The sequence below is a fragment of the Aythya marila genome (assembly GCF_965140915.1).
Source record: "Aythya marila genome assembly, chromosome: Z".
Classification (NCBI taxonomy): domain Eukaryota; kingdom Metazoa; phylum Chordata; class Aves; order Anseriformes; family Anatidae; genus Aythya; species Aythya marila.
This window is the reverse complement of record NC_139080.1, coordinates 10,736,676-10,761,538: the sequence shown is the minus strand read 5'-3', so window position 1 is coordinate 10,761,538 and position 24,863 is coordinate 10,736,676. Positions and strand designations below refer to the sequence as shown.

Sequence of the window (24,863 nt, the reverse complement as noted above, 5' to 3'; positions counted from 1 at the left end):
ACAGTGAGCTTGTGCCTGCCTGCAGCCCCTCTGGAACCTCTTACAGAGCCCCTTTGTATCTGACTCCATCCCTTGAGGGCCTGGGAAGCTGCAGGACTGTGCTACCGACCTCTTCCCGGCCTGGCCAGCGCAGCACTAGGGTGAGATGCTCCAGCCTTCGCCCTGCCACATGCCCACTACCACCAGGCAGCATCCGTCTCGGACACCTTCAGGGCACCCAAGGGTGTGTTGCTCCACACCCTCAGGCACCTTTGTGGCACCCAAGGGCTGCTCACCCTCCTCCAGCTCCCTGTTTTCACATGTTTTGACTTGCTTGTGGTCACCTCCGTCCTTCTGCTCCCCAAGAAGACAAGTCAGGAAGACTGGAAGAGGCTGCGGGAAGGCACCCCCTTGAAGAAACCTTGCGCTTCTCCAGCCCCACCACCCTAGTGAAACAACGCGGGTTACTCTCATCTCCACTCTCCCTCTGCTGCCAGTTTGGAGCCGAGGCCCCCATTTTGACACCAGGATGGGGCGATCCTACAGCCGAGCTGCAGCTGGCCGACAGACCCCGAGGGGTTTGGGGCCACTTTTGTCCCACAGCTCGCCCCACAGACCCCCGGGGGCTCTCAGCGCCCCCATCCCCTCAGCGAGAACCCGCGGTCGCCTGGTGCCGGCTCCCGTCCCCTCATGGCTCCCGCCCCCGTCCCCCCCTCGCCTCACGCGGCCCCGCCGCCCGTTACCTGCCCCGGCCCCGCGGCCGCCGCCCCGCGTTCAAATGGCGGCCCCGCCTCACAGGGCGGCCCCGGGGCGGAGCGCTGGCAGCGGCGGGGAGGGACGAGCCGTGCCGGGACGGCTCCGGGAGCGGGGAGCGGCATGATGCCTCCCGGGGAGCCGCAGCCGCCGGCGGGGTCGGTGGGGAACCTGGCGGCGCTGGCGGAGCTGGACGAGGCGTCGCTGCTGCAGGGGCTGCGGGAGCGGTTCCTGAGGCAGCAGGTCTACGTGAGTGCGGCCGGGGGCCGGGGCGGGGGCCGGGGCGGCGGGGCGCTGGGCTCACGGCTCTCCCTTCTCGCCGCCAGACCGATGTGGGGGACATCCTCATCGCCCTCAACCCCTTCCAGCCCCTGCAGCTGTACGGCAGAGAGGTGAGTGGAGCGCCCCGCACTGGGAGCCCCTTCCAGGGGTGGCTGGCTCCTCGCCCCTTCCCTCCTCAAGGCCCCCTTGTTTTTTCCCCACACGCAGGTCTCCGAGCAGTACCGGTGCCACGACGAGGGCTCGCTGCCTCCACACATCTTCGCCGTGGCCGACAGGGCCTACCACGCCATGCTGGGCCGCCGGGGAGCCCGTCCGCAGAGCCAGTGCATCGTCATCAGGTGAGGCGCGGGCACCAACACAGCCCTCGAGGGCACGAAGGAGCCCGGCACAGGTGGGAGACACAAGCAGCGAGCAGCTCACGGGGGCTAGGGTGCTGCCACCAGGCTCCAGCAGCAGTTGTCCCGTCAGAATTTGGTACGAAGCTCATCTTGAAAGCTTCTGGTGAGTCAAAACCCATCTCCGTTCGCAGCACGTCTTTGTTCGCCATCTCGGTGCTTTCCAGGCAGGAAAGCAGATTGCAGTCAAAGATGTGTGGCAAACGAAGGTGGGTTTTGTGGAGCAACTCGGCTGCCGGTGCTGGTAACGCAGCCAAATGTGTTGGGTCTGAAGGGGTCAGTTCTGTTGGGCATGTTGGAAAGGTTAACCAGCTCTATCAGGTTGCTTTTCTTTGGCGAAACGACTCGCAGTGTAACTTGTGTAATAAAGGTTGTAAATCATGGAGTAGACCTGTTTTTACAAGGTAGCACTTCCCATAAATAACCGAAGAAAGAGGAAAGAAAAGAAGTTTCTTTGCTGTAAGACCGTTGAGAATCTGGTCAGGGAAAATCATATGGCCGTGGGAAGCTATATCCACGAAAAGGAAAAAACGTGAGCACTTGTAACCCCGCAGTGTCCCCATATAATGAGCATTTCACTCCATGATGTCACTTGTTTTTTGCTGAAACTGGAGGGCAGCAGACAGCATCAGTGCAGAGAAAGTTTCAAACAGCATCACCTAGCAGAGAAAGCCTCAAAACACCAGCAAACTCTCTGTTCTCGTGATGGTAGAGGATAGTTTAAATGTCATCTGAGTTGAAATGTCAATTGCTAGCTATTTGATTTAACATTTCCTGCTTTATGCGGGACTTCTGCTCACTTTCATTCAATGTGGTATGGAAATAACTTACTGAATCACTGGTGAGCATTGTGGCGGGACTGAGAGCTGATGTTGAGTTCCAGCCCCGTTCATTTCTTTAGCTTGCAAGCCATCCATGCCTGTGCTTTACACGTAGCAATCTCAGAAACGCTAGTGGGCATGGTGGCCACAGAGTCAGTAGGTAGAAATGCTTAGGAATGGAGAAAAGTCATAGATTGTCTCGGGAGATGGAAGACAGAACAACCTGTAGGCGTTTCCCAGGAAGAGAGCAGTCTCATTTTTTCCTGACAACAGTTTGTGGTGTCAGAGATGACAGCCTGAGCTACTGCTATGCATCTTGCAATCCTATTAACCAGTCTGTGCTACTATAACAGGAAGTTCATGGTTTTACTATCTGCAAGTGGTAAAACAGTTGGTAATGAGATTACCTGGTTTGAGCAAAGTTTGGGTGATGAGGTGGAAGTTCTTCCTGTTAGATCACAGTTTATCAGACCAGCATGGGGATGCACTATGTTCTACTGTTCTTTGTGCTTCAGGTGCCTTCTGGTGAGAAATACCTATCTCTAGCCAGGCATGAACCTTTATGCTTTTCTCTGAGAAGCAAATATTGCCTTCCTGCCCATCATGTTCTCTGTTTGGTCTCTCTTGGTCTCCCCAACTTCCTCTCAGAGCTCTGGATGTCAGGTCTCAGAGGTTACAAGTGATGTCGAACACAACAGCTGCCCCCAGGTGATAAAAGCTTGTTGCAACCAAGCTGTCCTGTGCTGCAAATTCTACTGGCTTGTCTTTCCTTCCCACTGATGTTATTCACAGCCTCAGTATGCTGTGGTACAACACGTGGGTCTCTGGGAGATGACTTTGCTTTTTTTTTCACAGCCTTGGGCAGTTACACACCCACAGCTGGAGAGTGTGTTTACAGGCCCTGGCAGATTTATTGCTCTTGCTGGAGTGTGCAGGAGCAAGCTTGAACTGAGGGAGCATTGACAGACAGTGCTTCTGTGGAGGAAGGAAGTCACTGAAAAAGATCATCTTACATATTAGGCAGGGGTTCTGTCTGGATTGCTTATTTCTCAACTGGAAAGTGGTTTTGTTTGTCCGTATTCAGATAATGATGGCCTGATCTGTGCTTGTGATCAGGTAGGTATCTGTCATAGAATTTGAGGTATTCAGCAGCCTATGATACGTAGCTGATCACAAGCCTCGAGTCACTGGGAGCTACAGAGCAGAGAAGCCACACCTGATACTCAAAGGTCTTACGTGTAAACAGAGACCTGCCCTCATAAATACCTGCAGAATTTCCTACTTTTTTTTTTTTTTTTTTTTTTTTTTTTTTTTTTACTGCATATGCTGCATGTGTTTTCTGCCAATATGATGCCATCAGTCAAGGACACATTGCCTCATTGACTGTACATTTCCCCCTCCCAGTAGTCGGGAAGCTGTGCTTCCCAAGTGATACTTGTTTGTCTTAGAGGTGGAGGTGCTGGGCGTATGTGATTCCAGGATGACGTACAACGCTGCTGCTGTAGGTGTGACGGCAGCTCTGCAGAGGTAGACCAGCTTTATCAATGGGCTGCAGCATGTGTGTGTGTAAAGAGCCCAATATTTGAGATCATTGCAGTATTGCATGATCAGTACTCAGTTCTGGATATAAGAAGGATGGGGCAAATCTCTTTGTAGAAAGAAAAAACTGTCAACCTCAGCGTATGTGGAGGAGTCAGAACACTTTTGAAGGAGGTGTTCTCCAGAGCTTAGGTATGTTTTCAGTAAGAAGGAGATCAAATTGACTGTCCTGTGCACTCCACCCAGAAGTGACAGCTTGGAGTACGTCTGTACTCCCTGGTAGATGGCGAAAAAATTCCTCTGGGGGGGTATCAGCACCTTGTGGAACCCACTGTTTGTATTCATACGCAGCATAACTGAAAAAGTTGTTTAGCTCTTGGATTGCAGATCACTCTCCCGAACGATGGGGCACCAAGACATGAGGGTTAGAGCATCTATACTTTATGGCTGCTGGACTTCCCTTTATTTTTTTCTTGGCAGTGGAGAAAGCGGTGCAGGGAAAACAGAGAGTACAAAGCTACTGTTGCAGCACATAATGAACCTATGCAAAGGCAACTCGCAGCTGGAGCAGCAGATCCTTCAGGTAGGTCATTGCCGGGTGGTGCTTGCGGATGCAGAAGCAACATTGCTGCAGGGCAGCTTGCACGAGGCACCAGAAGCCTCCTGATGAATCACCACTGGAAACGGCAGCAAATCATAAGACATGTTATAAGAAAATAATGGGTAAGGATGATGAAATTGCTGACCACAAGTTAGCAGAGTTGGTAGGGTCAGTAATTCTGTTTGCTGGGAATGTAGTGGTTTGATTCTTAAATGGCAGAAAACTATTCTGATCGTTTAGCATGTTTGCTGTTACAAGGGATTAGGGGCTTTTTCTCTGAATCATTTCCTGTTTGAGGTAGAATAGGGAGTTTTATTGGAAGAATGAAGTCTTGATTTAATGAAACACAGGGATGGAGAATCCGCACAGCCTTCAGTAACCTCTCATTGGCTTGTTATACTTACTGTCAGGCACATACATGCTAACTGTCTGACTTAATCTTTTCTATTTTCATGTACTTTTGCTAGCTGATTTTGAAACATATTTGTCTCTGGTCTTAAGTATTTCCACTTGACTTGCTCCCCGAGGAGTTTTTATTTTGAGCAAATCATATCCTAGCCTTCCATGTGATAGATTAAGTGGAATAAGTTCTTGGACTGTTTCATTTTAAAGCCTGTGTTTCAGGTTTCTTGTAGACTCAAATAAATTGTTCTGTATTGTTGCATATTATTCCAGTTTAGTGACATCTGTGGTAGATCTGAGGTGAATGCCTGGGCTGTGTTCTCTCTGGTGGGAGCATGGCATTTCTATGCCTGCTGGTTCTGCTTAGGGGTGGCACGGGCCGTACTGCTGAGCTGTTTCTGACTTTAGCAGGTTTAGGAAGCAGGATAGCTGTGTTTGCTCAACATCGTGCCTGGCCTGATGAGCCCTGATGGGCTTGATTGGCAATGCTTGTAACCAGCCTGTATTTGTTCTATTAACAACAAAGTTCACATCAGTTCAGGTGAAGTGCCATTGGAGCATGTAGAGGTGACTGTGAAGAGTCATTTTCACTATAGTCATCTTACTTGGTTCCTGTAGATATATTCAAAGACTAGGTTAGCTCTTTGGGGATTACTGTTTCATGCTGTAAAACTGTGTTCTGCAGGTTACCCAGCAGGTGCCCCAAGTCACCATTCTTCCAGCCAGCAGGTGTTCTTTGCTCAATTATGGAAAAATTGTCATTTGAACTTGTTTGCATATGGTTTGCCAGGCTGGTCTTACTGTTGTCTTAGTTTCTTTGTAATTCACTGTCCTGATCCTTAAGCTGGCTACAAATGTCATTAGGTAATTTGTCATGATTACATTCAGTAAGTGCCATATTTACTTTGCTTATTGTTGTAGTTTAGCAGTAAATTATCTAGCAGTGCCACATCAGATGCACTGGAGAAGTTTGTTATACCAACAATGTCTTTTAACAAACAAGTGGATGGTCTTACTGAGAGCAAGTAAGACCATAATTCATTTCAATTGTGCTTATTTTCAGTAATTTCATGCTGCTTATGCTTTGTCATATTTGGCTCTTGCAGGTTTTTTTTCCAAGATATGAGAAAATAAGTGCATATGGGCAGAGTGGTTCTTATTCCATTGAAACAGTAAACTGCAAATGCTGAAGTTAAGCTTTTTCAAACAAGTTGGATTGAGTCACTTAATTTGAAGAGTGCTTGTTCTATCGGTATACCTCTTACAGGTAAATCCATTGCTTGAAGCTTTTGGCAATGCCCAGACTGTGATGAATGACAACAGTAGCCGCTTTGGAAAATACATACAGCTGCGTTTCCAGAACAATATAGGTAAAGTCAAGGGCAATATTTGAAATTACTGCTCTGGGGGATGGTTAGGCACTGGAGGGAATGGACTGAGTAGCCAGAACTTAAGGAGGGTGAAATTTCATTACCTGATTCTCTGTGGGAATCGTATGCAAGTAAGAAAAATAACAGCAGTAATCATGGCTTTAAGATGGGTTTGGATGTTGTGGGAGTATGGGAAGGGTATGGGAATGATGGTGCAGGTGAGGTATCAGTAATGCTCGGTGGTGCCTGAAGTTTTGGTTGTTTTTAAAGGAGGTGAGCAGATTTAATATGGGAAGCATGGAGAAGCCCACTTCCAGAGTGATGGGCAGCCTAGAGGGTGTCGTACACACATACACAAGATAGTTATTTTAGACAACTCCATGCTCCTGTCACTAAAGTAGAGATGTGGGGCAGCTCAGTCAGCCTCATGTCTCCAAGTGCAAAGCCTCATGTCTCCAAGTGCAAAGTTTACCCTGTTGCCTTCTTGTGTGCAGTGCGAGGTGCAAAGCTGAGCGAATATTTGTTAGAGAAGTCACGGGTAGTGCAACACGATACTGGCGAGAGGAATTTTCATATCTTCTACTACATGTTTGCTGGACTGTCTTCAGAAGAAAAGGAGATGTATGGGCTGTTGGATCCTTCACTCTACAGGTACTTCCAACCCTGGTGTAGTCTTCATGGTGGGGGGTAGAGAGGGAAGCAGCAAAACGGAGCCTATTATTCTGCCAGTGGGGGTAGAGCCTGATACAGGTAAACAATTGAATGGAAGCAAGAGTGGGGTCTGAATGGAACTACATGAAGAGATCTTATGGATTATCATGAAAACTGGTAGGTCTGTAGTCTCTTCTTTGTTGCATCGCCTTGGAAAAGTTTCCTTGCCCTTCACATCTTCACTGCTGCTGACCTGCTTTGTTTGTTTGGGGTAGGACTGACTTGCTATGCTGATTGCATGATGATTTTGTATGGGGTATGCACTTTCTCAGGTACATAAGTGGACGGTTTGGTACAGAGGACGTAGCTCAGCGCTGGAAGCAGAAATACCAAGAGGTGTGCAATGCCCTTGACATGGTGGGCTTCCAAGAACAGGTCAGTTTGGGGATCTCTGTGTTTCTGAGTTTTCTATGGTGCTTCCAAACTACCTGAATCTCAGACTTTGTGTAGAGCCTTTTTCCCACAGGCTGCCCGTGCCTTTCCTTCACCTCTTCACCATCTGGGTACTCCATGTGTTGTATGTTATATAGTAGTAGGTTTTCAGTCACCCCTCTTGTGTGTTTTAGGAACAAGTGGACATGCAGGCAATCTTGGCTGGCGTATTGTCTCTGGGCAATGTGACCTTCGAGCCTCCAGAGAGTAATGGGTCTCTAAAAATGAGTGAAGCCTCCCGGGGATGGCTGAAGGCTGCAGCGGTGAGTCACAAGAAGAGCTGACAGACACCTCAAAGATATGATACTGGTCCCCACTGGCAGTGTAGTTGCAGGAGCTGCTCCTGCCAGAGATGGCAGAGGATGTTTCTGCCTGTTAGTACGAGGACTCCTAAAGAAAAAATTGTTTTCAAGTATGGCCCCATGCCTGCCTTTGTGTTTATTGCTATGTGGTCAATCCAAAGAGACAATTTCCAGCTTCTCATTCTTGTTTATCTAGGACCAGTGTTTTGCATGCGTTGATGTTACATGTGCCTTGTTGACTTCACATAATGTAAAGTTTTTTAAAAATCAAATGCTGTATGTTACTAAGCGTAATGCATTGGAGAAATTCAGGTTTGCAGCTCCTGAACACTAGCTTTGTACTTTAACACAAATCCTGGCCACTTTAACTGCTATTATTTTTGTTGATAGTCCTGAATTAAACTTTCTACTACCTTGCATGAAATTGTTATCAGATGAAAAAGTATATATTCCCCAGGACTGTCCCATTTCTACGGTATGGGATGCATACATTATCCCACTTTGTTAACAATATGGAACAGAAAAATGTAGTATATTTGTGCTTTTTCTGTGTCTTTTGATTTTGCCTCTTTGAAAGCCCAGCAACCTTGGTTTTGCGTTTCACTCTCATCTCCTTGCCTGTATTCCTCCTACACCATACCTGAAACAACCACATACATCTGTTCAGCAGCCAACTTCTTTCTGCCTGTCTTTTTAAAATCTGCTCCTTGTTGTTGTTTTTTTTTTTTTTTTTCCCACAGGAGGGGAATTCCTGTCAGAGTAATTACTGAGGAGTTCAGTTATATCTGTTTGTTTCCTGTTTCTTTTGGGTTCACGTGACTAATGTCTGCTGAAGCTCAGACACCTCAGCACTATGCACAGTCACCTTGGTGTGGTGCTATTCAATAAGTCATTAAAGCATTCAGCAGGGACTGGTGTGGCTCCCAGAGAAGGTGACAGCACTGGGAGATCAAAATGGAAAGTAGAGGGAGTGCAAGAGTGATCTTACTGCATGGGATAACACACATCTCAGAGCATGCATTTGACAGGTGCTGCAAGATGTTAACAGTAATGCTTATTTTACAGTTTAGCTCAAAGGCCTTAACTGAAGTCATGGCCCCATTATACTGGGTGTTCTACAGACATATATACAATCCCCATATGTAGAATATAGGTTCGGTATTGACTCCTCGTCTATTTCTTCTCTCCCAGGGTCAGTTTGGAGTCCAGGAGGATGAGTTGTTGAAATGCCTCATTTGCACAATGTCAGTGACCCGAGGAGAGCAGATTCAGCGTTTTCACACCCAGCAGCAGGCAGAAGGTAAGAAACATAATTAATTACAGATGTGCTGGCTTTAAAGACTGACTCATATTTGATGGAAGGGCGTCCCTACACATGTGCAACATCCTGGGAACAAGGATGTCTGTCTGTGACGCTTCCTCGTGCCATTTGCACAGAGGCAAGTACATCAGTGCGTATCTCCTCAGTTTCTTACTGATGCCTAGGACCATGAATGCTGCTTTTGTTTGACCTCCAGAAGACTGCGGAGGTTAAATGAGAAATGAAAGAATTATCCTTGCTTTCTCTGTGATTCAGCCTAGAAGAAAACTGTAATTGTCTGCACAAGAGAGAGGAAGGCTACTGCTGCAGAGTGCTGACAGTGTGCAGAGCTTTAGGTAATAGTTGGAGAAATAACTGAGAGAATCAGTGAGATGGCGCAGTTTCATGGAAGGAGTTAGATGAAAGGAAAGCATGATAAAGTAACAAGTGCATTTCTTATTTTCCCTTTCAGTAAGAAAAAATATAATAATCCAACATAATCTTCACAAAAAGGTTCAGTTAAAAGATTTTTTTTTAAATCAACATAAAATCCCAGCTTTTCTAGATTATTTCTTTAAAAATGGACAAAAAAAAAGTGAAAACAGAGAATTACCTATTTATGTTTCCCAAATTTCTTCTCCTACATCTATCTAGGCAATAAAATAACATCTTTCAGGAGGTGCCTGTTGATTTAGTCTCCATCTTCTTACAATATCAGCAAATTTTTCATCACTTGCATCTTCCTCTTGCCCACTGTGTTTCAACACTTTTGGTAACAGCTATCAGCTAGGAGAAATTTCAAGTGTTTGCAGCAGAACCATTCAATTTTCTAAGAACAACTTGTATCCTCTAGCTTGTTTAATCTTGACAGGATCCTCACCCATTTGATGAGCAGCAGGGAAAGCAAGTCTCTGGATATTCTAAAAAGTGGGAATGAACATTTTCCATTGTGTATGGTATCACAAGTGCCCTAGTATGCCATGTCTGATCTTGTAGAAAGATTGTGAAGATTTCAGACTGGAAGAGCTCTCTGTGAGCTTGCAGAAGGCTGGGATGATCAGGCAGATACCTAATGTTTAGCTGTTCTTTAAAATAGCTTCATAAAGCACGAGACATTGTTACTAGAGGTGAATGTGTTGAGCCAGCTTGTGTGCTATATTCCCTATTCTCCTCAGAACCCTTCAGTGTATTTTTCTCTCTGTGCAGATGCTCGGGACTCCATTGCAAAGGTGGCATATGGCCGAGTATTTGGCTGGATCGTTTCCAAGATCAATGAGCTGCTGGCTGAGAACGTGGATCCTGAAGTAGAGCTGAGGGAGATAGGTGAGTTCTGCCTTCTTTGCTCCTTCTGTCCTCAAACATGCATCCCTCAGCCATGACGAAAGAAAGATGCCATGTGAGCTGTTGGACGGATTGTATGTAGGGCTCCAGTTTCAAAGGCACAATTGTGCTGGAGATGCTAGTGAGCAGCATGAAGTCTGTAGTTCTAGCAGTCTGAAGCAACTGTGAGTCTGCAGTTCGGGGCACTCTGGCTTTGCAGAGGAGCTGGGGGTTGGAGTGGGTCTTCTCCAAACTGGTTGTCCAAGAGGAGTTATAGGAGGGCTGCCACTAGCTACTTGGCGAGGGGTTTGTGTGCCACAAGAGCTGTGTGATGGGAGATCTGGTTGTGTGTTGGGGTCTGCAGGCTCCATGGTGTGCTCATTTCCCCTCTTTTAGGTATCTTGGATATTTTTGGGTTTGAAAACTTTGCAGTGAATCGTTTCGAACAGCTCTGCATAAACCTGGCCAATGAGCAGCTGCAGCACTTCTTCAACCATGTAAGTATGCTGTGGGTGATCTCTCCTTGCGTGGCAGGGAAAACAGAACACTGATCTACGTAGCATATGAAGAAGAACTTGGTAGAAAACAGGTCTGTTGCCTAGAAGGCAACAGCAGGGTTGAAAGCAGCAGCCTTCTCTGCTGTGGCAGAAGAGCCAATGGTACAGGGAGAGTATGATTAGAAAGATCAAGCAATAACCAGAGTTGGCAGAGCAGGGATACTTAGACTCTGAGAAGTGCTTTAGCTCTATGCAGCACCACCAGTGAGTGACAAACTTATGGATGAGCACGCAGAACAGTGGCTTCATCTTGGGCCTCTGATGCCATGGGTAAGAGAGCCGTGCCTCTGTCCTCTGCTCAAGGTCAGAAGGAAGATGTTCAGGATGGTCTAACTAAGTTTGCTGGGGGCTCTAACCTCTGTTTTCTCTGTCCCAGCACATTTTCCAGCTGGAGCAGGCTGCCTACAGGGCGGAGGAACTGTCTTGGGAGACTATCACATTCAACAATAACGAACCTATTCTGGTGAGTGAGAGGACTGACGGAACAGAGTTGCTCCATTCAGCCAAGACAGGAGTGTTGCTCTTTCCATCTCACAAGGAGATGCATCTGGGAAAGACCTTTTCAAAGGGTGGTGTAGGTGACAGTGGATACCCTGTACTGCTTTAGGTATATATAATATCTCTCTCTTTTTCCCTACAGAATCTGCTCCTGGCCAAGCCACTTGGGCTGCTATCTCTTCTGGATGAGCAGAGTGCATTCCCTCAGGTATGCATGGGATATGGGACAGAAAAAATGATGTGGGGAATATAACAATAAGTCTGTAGGGTGAAGAGAAAACTGTGTAGGTGTGTGAAATAGCAAGATGAGTAGAGGGGTCCCTATGTGTATCTGATGGAACAGGACAGTCATATCAGGGACAGTCCAATAATAATGGCATCCCTGTGGAGAGTCAGAGAGAGCACAAAACTGCTGCAGAGCCAAGGCTACTTCCAGTACTTTGTTTTGCTTCCTTGTGCCCTGATCATGTCTCTGTTGCAGCTGTATAATTTGATTATGAAATCTGCTTTCTTGCAGGCAACTGATAAGACATTTGTGGATAAGCTAAACAGCAGTTTTAAAGGGAATTTACACTTCCAGCCGGCCCGAGGACGTGTTTTGGGCTTCAGCATCATTCACTATGCTGGGAAGGTAGGTACTGTTTGTGGGAAGAATGCTGTCATAGTGTAGGAAGGGGGGAAATGAGATGCTTGACAAATAAGGCTTTGAATTCCCTGGGAGCTGCTTCCTAGGATTCCTTGGAAGCTCTTTAGAAGTGGGACTTCCTCTGGGAAGCATATGGCATTAAAAGAATCTGTCACATTCATTATCAATCTATTGGAGCTGAAATCTTAGTCCTTTAGAAAGAAAAAGCCCTGCATCCACAGCCCCGGAGGCAAGTCTGATGGCTTTGCCTTAACCTGTTGTAGTCCAGATTGCAGCAGTCAGTATTGCAAACACTGAGGAACACAGTGAGAGCAACCAGGTAATCAATATTTTGATGGAGGCACTTATTAATATGCATAGTTGTTAATTAAGCAGCTAGGTTTTTAGGACTAGGCTGGAACAGGCTCCCCAGGGAAGTGGTCACTGCACCGAGCCTGTCTGAATTTAAGAAGAGATTGGACTGTGAACTTAGGCACATGGTCTGAACTTTTGGGTAGACCCGTGCGGTGTCGAGAGTTGGACTTGATGATCCTTAAGGGTCCCTTCCAACTCAGGATATTCTATGATTCTATGATTCTATGACTATTTCATGTAGCCTTACTGCTACAGCTTTGAAAGCATTGGCCCAAATACATCAAATTGATTTGACCTAATTTTTGGAGCAGGGTCAGAGTTGAAAATCAGGTCATTCTAATATGTAATTTAGTAATCTAAGCTGTTGACTATGTTGTTACTTGTGACATTAATTATTACAAACATTAACACTAGTATAGAAAGGGGAGTGGCAAACTGGAGATGAGAAAGGAAGGGAGCAAGAGAAACATTACAGACAGGATGGCAGCCTTTTCAAAAGGAAGAGGGGTTAAGCAAGGAAAAGAATGAAGCATTAACCAAAAGCAAATGAGACTTCAAAATCAAGGAAAGCTGAACAAAAAAAGGTAAATGTCTCAGTGTTGTCTCCTGTGGTTCTAATGCCCTTCTAATGCATCTGAAGGGGATATATGTGCACTTACAGAATTCACCTTCAGGCCACTGTGCATTCTGATTAACAGTTGCTCCTGGCAAGCTGTGGAGGTGGCTTTCACAGCAAGCTTGTGAGCACCGCTGCCCTTTTCCCTAGGTACAATACACCGCTGATGGCTTTCTAGAGAAGAACAGAGACACCTTGCCAGCTAATGTCCGTGGGCTCTTCATCAACAGCATCACCCCCTTGCTCAGTATGCTGTTCACAGGCAAGTCCCTCTGTTGTTATAGGGATTCCAACGTGAATTGTGGTCCTCCTTGGCAAGAGCTAAGTGTAAGGATGAGTTTTGTGTGCTACAAATGTTTTTAAGAGCTGACAGCCTCAGTGAGATTCTGGGAAGGCTGCAGCCTGGAGTAGGGCTGCTGGCATATACAGAGCTGTCTGAGCTGTTCTTTTCCCCTTGGTACATGGGCATTATAGCAGGAACATCCAGAGCGGTTCCTCCTGTGGAACTGAAGGAATGTTGCATATGCATAGTTCTGACCACAGGCCTGACCATCTTTACAGCCACTAGTTACAGCAGAGCCTGGTCTTTCCAGGCATCCACGTTTTGGTTGATTGCTGTCTTTGCTGCAGCAGGATGTTAGTCTTCCTGTCAGCAATACCTCCTGAGATCTCTCTGGTAGATTTTCTAACCTGCACCATTTATTTTGACCATGCCTGGAAAACAAGGAAAGTTGAATCCTCTCCCAGAGATATAGCCACTGCTTAGATGCTCTGTTCTTGTCTAGAAATGAAGATGGACAAAGCCACAGCTCCTAACTATTCACATGGTAAATAAAGTGGTGTTGAGACAGTGCAAACAATGGGGGTAGAGAAGATCATTTAAAAAAAAAAAAAAAAAGTATAACTTGTTAAAAAAAATGAGGTTGTGTGCATTATTTCTCTCCTGCCACTATACTCCCACTTTTCCAGTTACTGGTAAGTCCTCAGAGTCTCCAAAACTTCTGAGAAAGTACAGGTTTAAAGAAAAGTCAGTTAGATGCTTCCTTGTAATTTGTCTGAATACAGTCTTTCTGCTGCAACGTTTTTTTTGTTTTTTTTTTGATCCTGTTCATAGAATCATGGAAGTTGGAAGGGACCCATAAGCATCATTTAGTCCAACTCCTGGCTCCACACAGGACCACCAAAAATTCAGACCATGTGTTTGAGAGCATTGTCCAAATGCTTCTTGAATTCCAGCAGGCACACTGCTGTGACTGTACTGGGTCTGGCTGGGATGTTACCTTTCCCTGCAGCAGCCCACACAGTGCTGTGCTCTGCACTTGTAGCTAGAACAGCAGTGGTATCACACCAGTGGTGTGTTTACTGCTGAGCAGTGCTGGCACAGCATCAGGTCTCTCTCTAACCCTCCTAAGGGGTGGGCAAAAAGTGAGAAAGAAACATCACCAGGGCAGCTGACCTAAACCAACCAAAGGGATATTCCGTACCATGTGGTGTCACACTCAGCAATAAAAGGTGGAAAAAGGAGGAAGAGGGGAGGGGTGGGCTCCCGTTGTGAAAATGTCAGGCCTCCTCCCGAATACTGGCTACATGTGTTGAAGCCCTGCTTCAAGGACGTGGTCAAGCATCGCTCATTTGTGGGAAGTAGACAGTAATAATTTCTTTCCTCTGCACTTCCACATAGCCTTTATTTGTTTTCTTTTGTTGTTGGTTTTTTTTTTCCTCTCCCCCTCCCTTTTCCCCTTTCCTTTTTTTTCCCTTCAGTTAAATTGCTTATTTAATAATAATCTTTCTTTAATAATTATTTTTTTCTCGGTAGTTAAATTATCCTTATCTCAACCCGTGAGTTGTTCTTTACTTTACTTCTTCTCCTCCTCATCTAAGGAGGGGGAGTGAGAGAGCGGTTGTGGTGTTCAGCTGCCTAGCACAGTAAAACCACTACAGTGACCACTGCCCTGGGGAGCCTGTCCCAGTGCCCAACCACCGTTTCAGTGAAGAACCTTTTCTGTCCAACCTGAATCTCCGCTGATGCAGAGTCCTGAAAGTGCTAAAAGTCTGAAAGTTCATAAACAGCAGAGAAAACCTGTTCTCAGTGCAGATTATTTGTCTGGTCCTGGGCAACCGGCTCTAGGTGGCGATGCAGAGCAGTGGGGTTGGACCAGATGACCTCCAGCAGTCCCTTCCAACTTCAGTCATTCTGAGATTGTATGATTCACATGACAGTATTGCATCAAGGGTGTGCAAGAGTGTCATTAGATCCTTCAGTAAATTCGATTTCCCTGATTTTTTTGTCTTGTCACTGAATTAATTTTCTGTTATCTGACTTTATATGATCTCCCCTCTCCCATGTTAACCGTGAGTGGGTGAGCTTTCCATTTGCTATCTATACTTTCTTCTGCATTGTTAGATGCCTACTATTGATGATCTTTCTTTGAAGGTCATTTATGGTTACTCAATTACCCCATTGTCTTCTCATTGACAGAAAATAACATTGCCTGGGTGATGTGTTTAGTATTCTTGCATTTTCTTCTCACCTTCTTCAGCTCTATCCTTATATTTCCAGATAGTGAAATCTAAAGTATGGTCTTTGATTTAGCATATGTGGGAAAATTTGTGTATGAAGTAAGGTTTGAATGTTTAGGAATGGTTGATTGTGAGCAAAGGTACAAAATTAACTATTGTCTCTGTTCTTCCAGCCACTATCTCCAGGACAGGGACACTGATGCCACATGTGAAAGCCAAGGTATTGAGCACATTTGAGGTCCATATGGAAATTGATAAAAGATGATGTAGCTAACTTATGTTTATTATTGGCTGAAAATGGGAGCAAACAATCTGATGGCAACAATTTCTTCTTTGTTTTGTACAGAGTTTTCTAGTTGCCTCTGTTGCTGTGTTTGATTTACCTTCCTGAAATCCATTCTCTCTTATTTTAGTCATCTGCTTTCTGGCAGAAATGTTTGGATAGCAATCAAGCACTCCTTCCAGGAGTGACCCTTTTGTTTGTGTCTGATTTCAGATCGTACCAGAAGCAGACAAGTTCAACAGTACACGAAAGCAGTCTGCTGGAGCTCAGTTCCGGGTAAAGTATTGATGCCCCGCAGTGCCCCTTGAGATGTGTGCTGTAATGTTTTCTTGAGAGCTTCCAGGCTGCTAAGCATATTTAAAGCATCCAGCTTGTAGACAGAGTTTTTTTCTGGGTGCCAGGCACGGCTGTTAGCAGTAACTTGGCTATAGTCAGAGCCTGGGCTGTTGCTGTTACAAGAGCCTGAATTAGTGGCATGGGAAGACAGTTCTCAGCTGCAGGGTACAGCACTGGGGGGGCTGGCAGCACTCTGGCTTGCTGGGCTGTTGATCTTTCTCTGCCCTCACCAGCATTCCCTGATGGTTCTCATGGAGAGGATGTATTCTGCAAACCCACACTTTGTGCGCTGTATAAAGCCCAATAGCCAGAAAGAGCCAGGCGTTGTGGACAACCAGATGTTGCTACAGCAGGTAAGGAAAAGCAGTTTCCTTTGCAGGTACTTCTGCCAAGTCTCAATGGGAAGTAGATCTAAGGCAGGGAAGGAGTAGATTTAAGGAAGGGAAGGTCAGACACTATTGAAAAGCAATGGAGATAGCTGGAAGCTTACTAGTCTGACTCTCCCCTTGTAGGAGAAAGAATGGGAACACTTTTTATGCATGTAAAGGTTCTGGGCTTTTGGTAGTTTTTATGAAACATTGCTATGTTCAGGTTTTACAGTCTTCTCTCCCATTTCATTTTCATGATTGCAGTGAGATCTGCTTGTCAGGGACTAGGGTTTATCTTTGCATCTTCTGGATGGGGACTGGTACAGACAGTACCTCTCCAGGGCAACTCTGAACAGGAGCCAAGATGGGATTGCTCTGATAGGAGCTGATATGTGCTGATATAACTTTCTTTGGATATTGTGTCAAGTCTGAGATCCAGCCACTTTAAAGAATATTGAAAATGATTAGAAGAGTTCAGAAAGCTCTGTGGCCTCTTTGGTGTGTGTTTATGTATGCATATGCATATGAAGTATAAGAAAGGGTGGGATTAAGAGGGAAGTTGATCTGTTCCCCAGGGTACTTCTTTGTACAGATTTGGAAGCAGAATACTATCCTCTGAAGGACAGGGGCTAAGTAGTGCCCTTGGCTGAAAGGTGAAGCTATTTCGGTTGTTGGTTTTTATGGTTTCTGAAAGTGGTTAATGACCAGAGTTGCAGGATGTGGTAAATTCAGTCTTTAGCTGAAGTCATATTATCAGAAAGAAACATTGTTATTTTTTGAACTAGAGAGGCTTGGGCTGCAGAGGGCCTTACTGATGCCCTACTGACCAGTTCTGGCCTGTGTCTGTTTGTTTGTCTGATCCTGTCTTTGTGGTGCTGCTTCAGCTCCGGTACAATGGACTGCTGGAGACTATCCGGATCCGAAGAGACGGTTTCTCCTGGAGACCATCATTTGAGGAATTTGCTGAAAGGTACGTTAAAACCTCTGAATGTTCCTGGTTAGATATTGTTAGAGAAGTGACACTGGTAACCAGATACAGGCAGGGAGTGAATCTGCTTCTTTAAGTTCACGTGCCTGAGACCATGGTGGTGTTCGCTGTGGGAGACCTACTGAGAAAGACTGATTTATTGTTGTTTGCTGTGAGGATGACATGGATCAGCACAGCACGTCAAGGATATGGCTTTAATCTTGCTGAATTGGTTTGCTTTTCACAGATATGGAATTCTTCTAGTTAAACCAGATGTTTCCCTCAACAAAGAAAGGTAGGAACCTTTCCCTTGTTATGTGTAATCCACTTTGTTCATCAGAGACTTTTGTTGTCAGAACAGAATAGCAAACTGAGTAGAAAGAACAAAGTGAGGACGCGTTTTTGTGGTGATGGGGAACAGAAATTCCTAGACAAAGACAGCTAGTGTTTAGAACTCATTTGGTGCAATGATGGATGAAATCTTTCTTGAATTACTGTGTAAGCAATTCAATTCAATTTTAAAACTTTACTACCCTCTGGAATGAGGACTGGCTAATGGGACTCAATTTGGGGAGTCATGGTAATGGTTAAGGGTGTCCACAGAACTCAGTATGGCAAGACTCAGCACAGCTGACAGCTGCCTCCCCGGGTTTTTTCCTGATGGTCTCATAAGGTGAAGAAGATAAAGGCAATGCTGACTAAGCAGCCAGCACTGAATGTCTTCCAGGCTAGAAACGATGTTTCTGGTCCAAGAATTTTTTATGTGTACAGGCACAACATACCCACAGCTCTTCCAGAACCTGATTGTTCCTTCCAAGTGTAAATGTCCCTCCAGCTCTGAAGTGTTACCCTGTTAGCAGTTTCCTTCCTACATGTAGGGCAGCAACTCCCCACCTCCTAGAAGTTATTGATAATACTGAATTAATAAGAACTGCAAACCTAAGTGAGGTTCAGAGAGAATCATACAGATGAGAGAGAGAGATGATGTTAGACAGGCAGCACAGCATGTTATCACACAAAAATCATAGGATGCATTTGGGAAAAAAAAAATACCTTGGATATAGTTCCTGGCACGGCACAAGTTGGCTGAGATAGAAGGAAAATAATTTCTGTTTTGCTATGCAAGATACTTGCAAAAAGTGTCACTATAGTTTCACAGCCTGGGTTTGTAAGCAGAGAGAGGAAGCTGTGTGACAGCTGGAGTACTGCTTTCATTCCAAGCATTGCAGAAACTTTCTAAGCAAACCAAGTTTTATCACCAGAGCTTGCAAAATAAAACTGAAATTGGAAAATAGACTTTCTCAAGGAAATCTTGCCTTAGTGAGCCTGTAGCTTCTGTACTCAAAATTGCATAGAAATGAAATGAGGAAAAAGGCTCTGTGGATTTGCTTCCCAGAAAGCAGAAGGAAGTCTGTATCTGTGAGCCCCTTTGACGGTGTTCACAAATGCAATCTTCTCCTAGCTGTACCTCAAGGAGTGCAATAGATTGACAGCTAGTTACTGAGTGTCATCAGGTGACAGGACAAAGAATGCAGTGCAAAAGTAGTGAGGCATAAATAAGAAATATTCCTGTTTATGAGGAAATTTCCTCATATCCCAGTGAGGAAAAATTCTCACTCTTTCAGCACCTAAAAGTGCTGGCCACAGAGTGGTCAGTCTGGGTGGAAAAATACTTATTTCACTTTCCTTCCTGTCTTTTAGCTGCTTGAAGATACTACAAAGTACAGACATGACGGGCTGGATATGTGGGTAGGTGTGGATAACTTTCTGGGAGTGAGGTCCTGAACTGCGGAGACTTTATACATGTGAACTGTTACCTGGTTCCCTTCAGAAGAACTTTATGGCTGTAGGAAATGCCTGTCCAAAGGGTGATTGGATACAAATTTACACAAACAGTATTTCTCATTACTTCCTTTTCTCCCCAACCTCACAGAAAGTCACGGCTTTTCTTTAAATATTGGCACCAGGAACAGCTGGCAAAGTATGTGGAGCGTCTGGAGAGAGCAGCAGTTGTCATACAGAAAGGTGAGCACTGGGGCAGGAGGATCCCTCAACTCTGGTCTCACACCAGAGCAAGGAGGAACTTTTCTCCAGTCCCTGCTTCATTATTGCACCTTCTCAGGTGACAGGCAGGCTGTCTCCATGTCAAACCCTTGTGGAATCAGAGTGTTTACTGCCTGTGTCCTCAGTGGTTACCCTCAATAGGGAAGAGCCATCAAGCAGTCCCAGCCTTGGAAAGGGAAAGTATGTGTTCAGGGGAACTGAGCTGAGTAGGACAAGCATATGATTTGGCTGTGTCCCGAGGACTGGCTAACTGCCCTCTGGAGTGAGGGCTTGTTTGTGAGTTGTGTGAGCTGAGGAGGCAAAAGCAGATGAGCCTGAAGCAGGTCTCCTTCCTGCCTTCAGAGAGAGGCAAAAGAGTGTGGGGTTTGGTTGGTTGCTTAGTTGATTTGATTTGGTTTCCCTTTCCCTTTCCCTTCCAAGTAGTGTCTGCACTTGATTCTTCAGAGCAGAGCAGTCTGGTGCTTCCCCCTGCACAGGCTCCAGGACTGTGCAGTGAGGAGGAGCTGTCACCCTGCCTGGTCCCTCCCTGTTGTGCTTCTCTTCCGTGTGGGTTGCTGCACTGCTGCAGCATCTGAGCAGCTTCCAGCCGTGCACCGCACAGTGACAGACATCAGTCACATGCTGCTCCTTGTCTTCTGGGGGGAAGATGTGTGGGTAGTGTCCAGAGAGGAACGAGAGGGAGCTGCTTTCAATTCATGTGCTTCAGTACTGGTACAGGAGGCACAATAATGCGCTGTCGCTAATCCTGCTGGCGAACTCTGTAATGAGAGCTTAAGGGAAAGGTTATCACATGGACTGACACCAAGGAAATCCTGTCTCCTAAATAGAAGAGCTTTGCTTTTATTAAAGTAGTGTCTGAAGGGTGCTGAGTAGTTAGATGGCTAACAGCGGCCCTTCTGTGAGACTGTTTTTTAGGCATCCTGTGCCTTGGCATTAGAGATGAGGGCTTAGATCTGCAATTTGATGTTTTAAATCTGTGATCTGGCAGCTTAGAGAACAGAAGACAGTTCTCATATAGTTTTGACTGCCTGCTCACAACAGAGTGTCTGCATCGCTCTTTGTTAATGTGGTTCAGGTGTTGAGGGTTTTGCACTGGGCAAAGGAATATCATCTAGTGTGCTTCCCCCAGGGAGTGAAAGAGGCATAATCAGCACTTTTCTTTCCTAACCACAGCTTTTCTCTGAACAGTTTTCAGGGGTTTCCGATGCAGGAAGAGTTACCTGAAGCTGGTGGCTGAGCTGAGAGCTCAAGCACAGCGGCAACAGGAAGAGGCAGAGAGAGAAAGAAGCCGACAGCAGGCAATGGAAGCAGAGGCCCAAAGTGAGTCAATCCCACTCCCACTGCCCCATGCACGGCCACTTTGTTAGCTCCGGGTGATGATGGCCTGCCTTAGGCTGTCATGGGGATGATGGGGTGGGCAGAGAGGTGCTGACATTTCCACCCTTTGAAGAACAGGATTTCTCTGTGGGGAGTGGAAGCGGCGTGATGAAGGTCATTTGCTGGCTGTGTTGGGAGGAATGCCAAGCTGTGGCCTTCCCACCTGCTCTGTGCGGGAGAACTTTGATCATAGCTTTGTGTCTGTACGTAGCTTTCCTTGTGGCTTGCAGAGTGGGAGTTGACAGTGATTGTGAGGCTGTGCTCTTTTCCTCTTTTGCCTCTTCCCAGTCTCGGAAGCCTGGCTGAGGAGAGACAGGAAAGGACTGAGCTCCACAAACATGTTTTTGATGATCCCTCTTCCTGCTGTTGCTACTGTGTGTGCTGGAAAGACAAAATCTTTCCTCTCTCTGAGAGTGACAGCATGCCTGGCAGGATGGATCCCATGGATCTTGGACCTTAGATTTCACCTACTTCTTTCCTCTTCTTGCAGAAAGAATCTCCCTTCCAATCCCTGTGCCACGGAAAAGACTCCCTAGGCCTTATCCCCCTCCTCAGACTGTCCCTGATATGCCACCACAGCCACCGGTGCCACGGCCACGCAGCAAACTAACAGAGGTAGCAACCTTGGCTCTGTTTGGGGTCACTTATCCAGCTGTACAGTTTTCCTGCTCCTTGCACATATTCTCCTGCATGTGGTCCCAGTAGAGCATAATCTTTCTAGCATAATCTCTCTAGAAGAGAGAGTCCTTTCCTAGTGTCATTAGTTAAAAAGTGTGGTCAGGACCTTTGAGGAGCTGAAAGCAGCACATGATAGTTTGTGACTGATCTTATCTTGAAGCATTTAGGAACGGGATCTGCCAAAGTGATTCAAAGGGCCCCTGTCTGACCTTGCTTTCTTTCATTCCCACTTTCCCGTTCTCCCCATTTTCAGTTCACTCCTTTTGACAACTTCCTTCATCCTACTGGGCCTCGCCCTGTTCTGGGGACAGAGGAACAGACTGGAGAAGAGGCAAAAATGAGGCAACTCAAGAGAGGAGCAACTCTCCGCTGGTTCAGAGAGACACAAGCCCAGAAGGTCATGCAGGATGACGGGGCCTTTCCGAGCTGGCTGCATGGAATGATCAGCCGGAGGTGAGTGTGCTGGGCACAGTTTGGGCTGTGGCAGGCAGGCAGAAGCTGCGGTGTCCTTAGGAAGAATGTGTAAGTTGGATTCCCCTGGATTTGTGTCCTTGAGGAATGGGAGTGGCATGCATAACCTTTCACTCTTAGGCTGGAAGCTTCAAACCATTAGGGAGAAGCTCAGACCGCTGTGTCACAGGATGCAACTGCTGAAACTTTACATAGACCCAAGGAAAGACTGTGGACTTTTCTACTTCATAGCAAATAAATTCCCTGTGGGTCCCTAAATACAGCCCCAGTGCACAGAAGGGATGCTGGGAACGTACTTGAGGAAATACACATATGTGCTTGCCACATTCTGGACCATTTGCATAGGTGTGATAATGAATGAAGATGGACTTTTGGTCTGACTCATGACTATCCTCACGTTCTCAGTTTAGGTGAAATTACAGCAGAAGAATAAAGAATTCAGTATTCATTTATTCGTGAAAGTATTAAAAAATGGTTTAGTTGGTACCCAATGACAAGATTCACTGAAGTCCCTAGGTGTGGAAATAGAAGAAGGCTTTTTTGTTGATACTTTTCTTCATTTAAGTGCAGTATAGGTGGAATTTACATCCCTTTAGGCTGGGAGACACATCCACAAAGCCCTACCTTCTTGTAGAGATGACTGAACTCTCATGCTTTTTCTGAAGAAAAAAAGAAAGCCTTTAAATTAATGTCTGAAATTCTGCTAGTGAGTAGGCCTCACGCTTTACTCTCTTGGCTGAGCCAAGCACTACCTCTTTCCAAGCAGTGTGACAATCAGGGAAATGTTGATTATACCCGTGATCAGATAGGAGCAAGGCAGTGGGGTTAGCCAGGTAGATGTCAGAGTTTCTGGCTACAGTTTTCCCTGGGTTCAAATTAATCTGTAGAGTTGCAAGCTTGCTAACTACTGGTGTCCCTTACTTAGGGGGACATGTGTGGGGGCTCTGGTGCCAAATGTGCCTGTCATTTGAGCACCCTTGTCATCTTTTTCCAATTTGTAACTTTTTTTTCTGTTAAAACTGCAAGTCTCCTTTGGTCTTATTGAATTACAAATTACTGGATTTTGTTGGCTTATCAGGGCGAACATTATTCAGAGACATTACACAGCATGTTAGCTTAGTAAAGAGCACTACAGTAGCTCTTTGGTAGCTGCTTTTTTTTAAAAAAAGATAATTAACAAGGCCCTCATCTGCATTACTGCTTTGTCCACAAATTCAAGAATGCGTGAAAACAGCCAGCGCCTGGGAGACAAAACAACTGCTGCATGGGAGTTCAAACGTAGGCTAGCTATGAGTGCTTCACAGTGAAGGACAAGGCAGGTTCTCTGCCTGCAAATCCTTCCCTAAAACACTGAGGTTTAAAATGTTTTTTAAGTGGTGCTTTCTGGTGCTGAATTTAAGTCTCCGTGCGGTAGTAGAAGCTCAACCTCATGTAACAGAGCAGTCAGAGCAATCCCAAATTGCACTGGTGATTTATAGTCACCTTTAGCCTAGAGCAAGGCACATGGCAAGCACAAAGCAATGCTTTGTCCTTTGGGCAGAGAGGGGGAAGACCTCCTTCCTGCAGGAAGTAGAGAGCCAGTGGGGTAAGGGCAGTTGGTGTTTTTCCACCTTGTGCTGAGCACCACAAACCTACACCATACTGACTTCTGTCAGCTCTGGTGCCTTGGAAAACGTGTGTGTGCCCAACCTCCTCATCTCAGCGATGCTTTGTTATGTGATCTGTGCTGGAAGGCAGCTGTTGCACTCAGCAGACTGCTGGAGCAGGTTTGGAGCAGCGCTGCTTGGAAGGGCTTTGTCTGAGCGTACTGTGCCTCCTGAGCGTGCTAATGTAGCCCTGCTCCAGCAAGCCTGAGACTGGAAACCTCTAGCTGGGAACACATGGGGCAGATGTTGGCCTCCCAGTGGACTGGGAGCACTGCCATGGGAGCAGATGAGATAGACTGGGAATCTCTGCACAGAGGCAGCTGCTCGCTGTCTGCTGAAAAATTATTTCCTACTTACAGGGAAGCTGAAAACCTGCTGATTGACAAGCCTTTGGGTTGCTTCCTTGTTCGGATCAGCCAGAGCCGACCAGGCTACACCCTGACGTACAGGTAATGAACCTCGCAGAGAAGAAAAGTTAAGGTCCTAAACTGAGCTGTGCATGGATGGAGGGGTGAGCCTTCTCCACAGAAGAGTCCATTAAGTATGGCATTCAGCCTCTCCTGTTATGGGTGACTCAGTTTGGAGTGGCAGACAAAAAACCTTGCAGTCTGCCTCTTGCTATGGTCTTTGTACAGCATCCATCCTTCAAGGGGCAGGGCAAAGTTGTAATGTAGATAACAGACATGGGAAGCAGTGTAGTCTGCTGGGGTTTGGATCCAGCTGCCTCTCACTGACTCTGGGGAAACTGCTGCTCCTCCTGCAACTGCTAGCACAGCGTGTGTCACTCCAGCATGGAGGATCTCCTGCATCTTTGCAATATTTGCTACTTTGGCTCCTGATCTCACCTGGGCCCTTAAGACAAGAGCGGAAAGCAATGACTGGTTCCTAGAGAGATGTTGTGGCCCCGTGCCATGACTGTTTCTCTCTGTCCACTTCCCCAGAGGCGAAGGCCGCTGCAGACACTACATGATCGAGATGCAGCCCAACACACGCTACGTGATCCTGGGGGAAGACCGTGCTCACACATCTCTCACCGAACTGGTTCAGTATCACCAGACTGTGGGCATCCAGCCCTTCATGGAGAAACTGACTGTTCCCTGCGGGCAGGTGAGTGCTGAGGATTCGCAGCAGGAAAAGGAGATAGGGCAAGGACTGTGCCCTGCGCTGAGAGAGTCACTGCAGTGCTCTCTCTAGTTTGGGTTCCTGCTGGGGGTGTCCTGTTCTAGCCAGGCAGCTTGGCCTCTTCTGCATGCACCAGGGAATGTGAGTAGCTGG

General features: G+C 46.3%; 1 protein-coding gene across 1 annotated transcript; it reads left to right on the top strand.

Moving 5' to 3' along the window:
* Positions 1 to 855: 855 nt before the first annotated feature.
* Positions 856 to 24,859, top strand: LOC309889782 (myosin-IIIb-like; the record flags this gene model as incomplete). The annotated part of the gene is made up of 28 exons (XM_082782810.1): positions 856 to 981; positions 1,059 to 1,124; positions 1,222 to 1,352; positions 4,250 to 4,352; positions 6,040 to 6,142; positions 6,637 to 6,793; positions 7,126 to 7,228; positions 7,420 to 7,548; positions 8,779 to 8,887; positions 10,094 to 10,210; positions 10,604 to 10,704; positions 11,141 to 11,227; positions 11,405 to 11,470; positions 11,780 to 11,893; positions 13,029 to 13,140; positions 15,572 to 15,618; positions 15,895 to 15,957; positions 16,251 to 16,370; positions 17,270 to 17,355; positions 17,600 to 17,647; positions 19,054 to 19,101; positions 19,286 to 19,377; positions 20,605 to 20,736; positions 21,284 to 21,408; positions 21,725 to 21,924; positions 23,948 to 24,037; positions 24,530 to 24,695; positions 24,815 to 24,859. 28 exons carry the CDS (start codon positions 856 to 858, stop codon positions 24,857 to 24,859), a joined length of 2,886 nt encoding a protein of 961 aa, XP_082638936.1.
* Positions 24,860 to 24,863: the final 4 nt, after the last annotated feature.